We start from the raw sequence: 7,500 nt of genomic DNA, 5'->3' as shown, positions 1-7,500 counted from the left end.
TACGATACTGCCAGACACTCGACGAGCAAAGTCACTTGGTTACAGGATTTTCAAAGTCCGTCAGTTCATTAGTTCTCATCGTCCTGTGACCATGGCCAGCAGTACCTCAGTCAATGAGAAGAGTTGCCACTGGGACAGAAAAGAGACCCTGCTACTAATAGAACTATACCGGCAGAATCCATGCCTATGGAATGTAAAGTCTACTGTGTACAAGGATAGGAACAAACGTGTCGCGGCCATTAATGAAATAACGGCAGGACTGAATAGAAATGGATTATCTGTTACTGCTTCTGAAGTGAAGAAAAAAATAGAATCCATCCGTAGTCAATATAGGAGAGAACTACGAAAACAGGAGAAATCAAAGAAGTCGGGGGCTGGTGCTGACGACATTTACACCCCCATATTATGGTGTTTTGATGACCTCTGCTTCCTCAACGATGGCGACAGCAAGAGAGAATCCGTGTCAAGTATGGATAGCCAAGTGTCTCTTGTGCCTGAAGAAGTGTCTGATCATGAGGTGAGTACGTAATTGTCGTATATCTGTCTGTTTACCTGTCTTTGAATGAAAAAAAAAATGAAAAACCAAACAATGGCCATACATTCTTTATTGCCACAATCTACCTTTATAATACATTTTGTCAACAAAGCAATGTAAAATATGTTCAATATGCAACATTGGTGATTTTTATGATACATTACTATTATAATTTTACTCCCGAGTTATTGTAACTTAGCCTCATGTATGTCTGTTTTGCCAGATCACAGTACCTTCCTCATTGAAATATTTCATATACAGATTGCGTACAATTGTGCCGTTGATGGTGGTGTGTTCTTCATACTCGAGCGGTAGCATGCCAAGGATTTCATCAGCGTTTTCTATATTTGCATCAGAACACAAAGTTGGGGTGATAGGTGCTTTGCGAAGGTAATTATGTAGTGCAGTGCAAGCAAGAACTATTTTCTCTACTTTTTTTGGTTCAAGGTTAATGGCTTTATGAAACACTTCAAATCTTTTAGCAAGTATTCCGAATGCGTTTTCTACGGTGCGTCGAGCTCTTGACAGTCGGTAGGAAAACACACGTTGCTCAAGGTTTTGATTTTGATGAGAGAAAGGCTTCATGATATGACGCTTCAGAGGAAATGCATCATCAGCAACGATCACATATGGTAATATTTTTGAGCTGTTTGGGAGTACCTCATCATCTGGCATACCGGCAGATCCTGCTTCAATACGCTGGTTGAGAGAACAGTTACCCCACACTCCACCATCCGACACTCTTCCATTAGTGCCCACGTCAACATATATGAAGTTTGAGTCTGCATTGGAGACAGCCATTAACACTATGCTGTGGCTTCCTTTGTAGTTGTAGTAGAAGGAGCCGCTATCAGGTGGTGGCCTTATCAGGATGTGCTTCCCGTCAACTGCTCCGATGCAATTAGGAAAGTTCCATTTCTTGGAAAATCCCTGTGCTACACGCTTCCACTCCTCCGCTGTTTGGGGTGTCTGTTAATGAGAAAAATGTTATTAAAGGTCTTTTGTATGCGTTCTCGATATATATAATACATTATCCTCCTCTCTCTCTCTCTCTCTCTCTCTCTCTCTCTCTCTCTCTCTCTCTCTCTCTCTCTCTCTCTCTCTCTTTCACAGGAAATTAAAACGATAATACACGTTGACATACACTAATGGCTTGTATCTATTTCCAGATTTTCAATGATCCTATACTTCAACAAAATGAAGATGGTTCTGTAACCCATACAACACCAACGCCTGTCACACCTGTCCCAAGTACATCGCATGATAATGTACCACCTGCAACGCCTGAGTCTTCACGCATTCAGACTCAAACTACCCGAGGGAGAAAAAGGTCTTTACTCACTGACGAGAGGCATGAGGTGCTTGAAGAAGCGCTTCATCAACTGAAAGAATTATCTCGATCGGAGAAGGATAGCGATGAAGAAAGTGCTTTTGGTGATGTTGTTACCAATGATTTGCGAAAGATGAATGTAGAAAATAGGATCCATGCACAGAAACTAATTTCTGAGGTACTTTATCTGGGGAAATTAGGGAAGCTCACCTTTTCATCCAAGGTTGTTGGCTAATTATGTAGTACGACCATTATTGTCTGTATTGAAGTGGCATTAATATGTTAACAATAAATCTGTGACAGTTAAGTGGTAGTATGTCTTTGTCCCTGGTTTAGAAACAATATTCATGAACAACTTTACATATGTGACATATGTGTAGAGATGCACTTTTATATGACGGGTTGCGCTTCAACGTGGGTAATGTACGAGTGGCCAAACACCAAGCACTTGGGTCTTTTTACATACACCTAACAAGATGTATATAATGTATGTAATTAATCTCGCGTCTATGCTTAACTGTAGAGATGTTCTTCACATTACGCAAGTCATATTCATAATATATGCACCGTCACAAACAAGCATTACTTACCTTTAAGTATGGATCCTTAAGCACATCATAGATGGTTTGGCACATATCAGGAATGATTGCAGACAGACTCTGTTTTGAAATCCTTGTGCTGTATTGAAGTGAACTGTAGGAGCACCCGGTGGAAAGGTACCTCAACGTTGCTTCCAGACGTGCTGCAGGTGAAATGCTCTCCCTCATACAGGTGTCCTGCTTTGTTATAAAAGGTTTTAACTTTTCCAATAAATCGTAGAAGGTATTTGGGTCCATCCGCATATAGTTCGTAAAGTCCGATTCATAGCCAGTTCTCAATTCTTGCAAAATGGTTGCATGGCTTCCCCTTTCATTTCGTTTGTGCAACCAGTCCTTGCACCATTCCCTTCTTGTCATCTCCTCCTCCTCCTCACAGAGTACAGCAATGATCATGCTGCATAGTGCAATTTTTTTTAGCCTTCTTTTTTTTCTTGTGGACCATGGTAGTGATGTACTGCACCACTCGTCCAAGGCCACACACTGACTTAAATGCCTGAGTTGCCAACGGACATCACCTTCGAACATTGTCCACCGGTCTTTGCCCTGTGAGCAGAGTTGAAACAGTGGTAAACAGCCTCATCTGGTACCACTGATTGTTGCCAGATCCACTTCCATCGTTTCACCGCTTATGACGTCATCCTGCTTCTCCTCTGATATGGTAACGATTTTGTCCGTCGAGCATTGTTCGATCGTGTGGACGCACCTTAAGAATTGAAGGTTTGACAAGAGCAGTGACCTAAAGTGTTATTCGCCACTGCTATGTTGACACCTGCGTGGGTGACGAGTAAAGGAGAGTGCAATGGGAATTTAGTAAATGTATTTGATGTGAGGTGAATGAAAGGTGATGATGATGAGTAAACAGAATTATCATTTTCATCATTACCGTTGTCGTGTTTGCGCGGATAGGCAGTCACATCAAAAAAAGAAGCACGATAATGGTTTCTGATCACGGTTTCTCTTCGTTTTCCGTGGTGGAGGCTACAACCATCTCGCCTTCCTTCATAACAACCCTCTCGTGCCTCAGAAACCCCACTGACACCGTGTTCTCTTGCGTAAACGTCTCCGTGTACACTGGAAACAGCACCGCCTTTTTGTTCTCTACTGTACAAGTCACCATATGTGCTAGATAACAGTACATCTCTGTAATAACTGCAGGATTGAGACGTAGTAAGAGATGGACTCCAGGGGTAACAATGTATTAAGGAGCGGCTACCCGCTTGCCGGCTGGAGCTGAACTGGCTCCATACAGAGAGAAGCTTCCGAAATCAACTAGTATGAACTAATACATAAACCAATACATGAAGCAGTGAATGACAAGTAGTACTTTGGTAGTAACAATTATAACACTCCTCCCTTTTTTTAAAAAAAACTCAGGTTAGAAACCATAAAATCAAGTTTACAACCAAAATGTTAAAAAAGATACAGAAGATACTAAAACTTATCAATTAGAAAGACTAGAAAAAAAATATTCGATACAAGTTATAAGAAACGCTAAAACCCGCAAACACGAGACAAAAAACAAAATAAACATAGTAACTAAAACTAGCAAAAGTAATACAAAACTCCAACAATTAAAATAGTTAACACAAGTGAAGCAAGAGACCTAACATTTTATTTCCAAGCTATCTGCAAACGATCTGGCTTCTGGCGCAGTCTCTCAGAACGGCGCAGTGTTTCCCTCTCCAACGGCTGCTGTTGTGGCGGCAATCCAGGTTCGAACTCTTGACTTGAGGTTAACTCTCGTTCTTGAATTTGATCCGGCGCGTTGCTGTTGTGTGCTCCGGACTGCTTCGAAACTCCTGCCTTTAGGGGCGACACGCTGCCTGCCGGTGCCGAACCATGTTTCTGAATTCCTGCTCCATTTGTGAGGTCCATGGGAGGTGGTATGGCATCATCTGCGTTAACCGTCTCGCCCTCTATGCTTACCCTTCTCCTCACATAGTCGAGATGACGTCGTACAGTCCTCCCATCTAGCAACTGCACCTTGAAAGAAACAGGACCGGATTTTTGGACAATTACGCCTGATAGCCATTTTTTCCCTGGAGAAAAGTTTACTACATAAACTAATTCTCCCACTTTAAATTCCCTATGCCGCGCTTTCTGATCATGGTAGTACTTTTGCATTTCTTGCTTCTTCATAACTCTATCCTGGACATCTGGATGCAGTAAGTCTAAACAAGTTTTTAATTTTCTTCCCACTAAAAGCTCAGCAGGGGAAACTCCTGTGGTAGTCTGAGGTGTTACTCGATACCGTAACAGAAACTTGCTAATTCTGGATTCCAATGAGCCTCCTGTTAATCTTTTAAGAGAATTTTTAAAAATTTGAACTGCCTTTTCCGCCAACCCATTGGATGCTGGATGGTAGGGAGATGTCTTTATGTGAATGATACCATTTTGTTTTAAGAAAGCTTCAAACTCTTCGCTACAAAAATTGGTACCATTATCTGTTACCACCGTGTCAGGTAGTCCTTGTGACCCGAATGTAACTTGCAACTTTTCAATAGTTATAGATGAAGTGGCTGACTGTGTAGCGTGAACATCCATCCATTTGGAATGGGCATCTATGATGACGAGGAACATCTTACCCATAAACGGCCCAGCGTAATCCAAATGTAACCTGGACCAGGGTTTTAGTGGCCACTCCCATGGCTGCAAAGGAGCGTCTGGGGGAAGATTTCTCACTTGTTGGCACTGTGAACATAGTTGTACTGTTGACTCAACATCTTTATCTATATTGGGCCACCACACATGACTACGCGCAATACCTTTCATGCGCGAGACTCCTGGATGCGTTGCATGTAGCTCAGCCAACACATTTTTTCTAGCTATCTGAGGCACCACCACTCTTGATCCCCACAAAATTATTCCATCTTGGACACTTAATTCGTGCCTCCTTCTAAAAAAAGGCTGAAGTGTTTCCTCTGCTATATGTCCAGGCCAACCGTACAGAATGTGATCTCTTACCTTCGAGAGTGTTGAGTCCTTATCCGTCCATTGCCTTAACTCTCTCGACGTGACGGGTGTCTGGTCTAGTCTCTCCAACACGCATACCACATCACCGGGGACTGGAGTCACCTTGGGGAATTCAGGGAGAGGAAGGCGACTCAACCCATCAGCATGTACTATATTTTTCCCTGGTTTGTGGGTGATAGTGTATTCATACGCCGATAGTGTTAGCGCCCAGCGTTGGATACGACTTGATGCCATCACAGGCACTGGGCGAGTTTCATTAAACAGACTTTTAAGTGGCTGATGGTCTGAAATGATCTCAAAATGGCGGCCATACAAGTAATTATGAAATTTCTTAACACCAAATATTATTGCCAAACCTTCTTTCTCTACCTGAGCATACTTGCGTTCAGCTATGCTCAGGGATCGGGATGCGAAAGCAATCGGTTTCTCCTCTCCAGACTCCAAACGGTGTGCAAGGACTGCTCCCAATCCGTATGGTGACGCGTCACAGGTGAGCAGGAGGGGCTTGCTGCTGTCATAATGCACCAACACCTTGGAGCTCGCCAACAGTTGTTTCGATGTGGCAAGGGCACGCTGCTGTTCTGGTCCCCATTGCCATTCCACGTCCCGTTGCAGTAATCTGTACAAGGGAGCAAATACTGTGGAGAGATTAGGAATGTATCTGCCATAATAATTAACAAGCCCCAAATACGCCTTTAGTTCAGTGATGTTGCTTGGTGTGGGTGCCTTTATAACAGCTTGAACCTTGTCCTCGGACGGGTGCAGCCCTTCCGCATTAATTTTATGTCCTAAATATGTTACTTCTGGTGCCTGAAACACACACTTCTTTAACTTCAGTTTCACCCCCGCGTCATCCATACGCCTCAAAACTTCTGTCAGGTTACTCAGATGTTCCCTTTCCGTCTTCCCTGTCACTAATACATCATCCAAGTACACCACCACGTGAGGGATACCTTGCAGTAAGTTCTCCATAACTCTCTGGAATATTCCTGGCGCCGAGGAGACTCCGTATGGTAAGCGATTATATACGAATAACCCCTTATGTGTATTTATCGTTACATATTTTTTTGATTCCTCTTCCAGTGGTAGTTGTGAATAAGCATGTGACAGGTCTAATTTTGAAAAAGTCTTCCCTCCTGACAAATTTGCTAATAAATCCTCAACCTTCGGTATCGGGTAACTGTCCACTCTAGACACGCGGTTCACAGTCATCTTGTAGTCCCCACAAATACGTATGGATTTGTCTCCCTTAACTATCGGGACTATTGGCGCCGCCCACTCTGAGAACTGCACAGGTTCAATTACTCCATCGTTAACTAGCCGTTCCAACTCGTGCTCCACTTTGTCTTTCAAGGCGTAGGGCAACGGGCGAGCTTTGAAAAACTTGGGTTGTGCCTCCTTATCCACATGTAGGGTCGCCTTTGTGTTTCTGATGAGACCCAACTCCTCTTTGAAAACATTACTAAAACTGCGAATGACCTTATCACACTCTGACCGACAACTATAAACTGCAGCCCAGTCTAGCTTAATTTGTTTCAACCAGTTTCTCCCCATCAAACTCGGGCCGTCTCCATCCACTACCACCAACGGCAGAACTTTCGACTGGTTGTTATAATTAACCTCCACATTCACTTCCCCCATCACTTTCAATAAGTCTCCACTGTAGGTGCGTAACACTACGTCGGAATACTCGAGCACCGGCTTGCACGTATCCTTCCAGCTTTCTTCATACACTTTCTGACTTATAATGGACACCGCAGCACCAGTATCCACTTCCATGGGAATAGCCACCTTGTTAACTTCTGGGTGAACAATCACAGGTGGTTCACGAGCCCCCCGCACTGTATACAAGGTGTATTCTTCCCCAGTTGTCTCACCGTCCTCCTCTTCACCCTCAATCTTGTGCATTTTCCTTTCCATGTCTGCTTTATTTCGACACATCCTTGCCAAGTGTCCCACTTTCTTACATTTAAAACAGGTAGCACGTGCAAAATGACAGCTAGGAGCCACATGCGGACCCCCACACCTGTAGCACTGTGGTCGAGGATTCGTTCGCACCCACG

General features: G+C 43.5%; 2 protein-coding genes across 2 annotated transcripts in view; one reads left to right on the top strand and one right to left on the bottom strand.

Moving 5' to 3' along the window:
- The window catches only part of LOC135096495 (uncharacterized), a 2,360-nt gene extending 188 nt beyond the window's left edge, over positions 1 to 2,172 (top strand). Inside the window, exons 1-2 of the mRNA XM_063998006.1 lie at positions 1 to 517; positions 1,705 to 2,172. The exon at positions 1 to 517 is cut by the window's left edge and continues 188 nt beyond it. Coding sequence (XP_063854076.1) covers positions 1 to 517; positions 1,705 to 2,100 — 913 coding nt within the window. The 3' untranslated portion in view covers positions 2,101 to 2,172. The remainder of the gene's footprint in view (positions 518 to 1,704) is intronic.
- Positions 591 to 3,172, bottom strand: LOC135096493 (uncharacterized). Its single transcript, XM_063998003.1, has 2 exons — positions 2,456 to 3,172; positions 591 to 1,504 (listed from the first exon to the last, which is right to left on the bottom strand). Exons 1-2 carry the CDS (start codon positions 2,987 to 2,989, stop codon positions 737 to 739), a joined length of 1,302 nt encoding a protein of 433 aa, XP_063854073.1. The 5' UTR covers positions 2,990 to 3,172; the 3' UTR covers positions 591 to 736.
- Between the last annotated feature and the right edge of the window lie 4,328 nt (positions 3,173 to 7,500).

The sequence above is a fragment of the Scylla paramamosain genome, unplaced genomic scaffold (assembly GCF_035594125.1).
Source record: "Scylla paramamosain isolate STU-SP2022 unplaced genomic scaffold, ASM3559412v1 Contig4, whole genome shotgun sequence".
Lineage (NCBI taxonomy): Eukaryota > Metazoa > Arthropoda > Malacostraca > Decapoda > Portunidae > Scylla > Scylla paramamosain.
This window is presented reverse-complemented; position numbering and strand designations above follow the sequence as displayed.

Coding starts and splice junctions, on each gene's coding strand:
- LOC135096493 (XM_063998003.1), bottom strand. CDS start 2,989: ATGTTCGAAGGTGATGTCCGTTGGCAACTCAGGCATTTAAGTCAGTGT. Junction 1,505..2,455: donor TTAAGGATCCATACTTAAAG/GTAAGTAATGCT, acceptor TCTCATTAACAG/ACACCCCAAACAGCGGAGGA.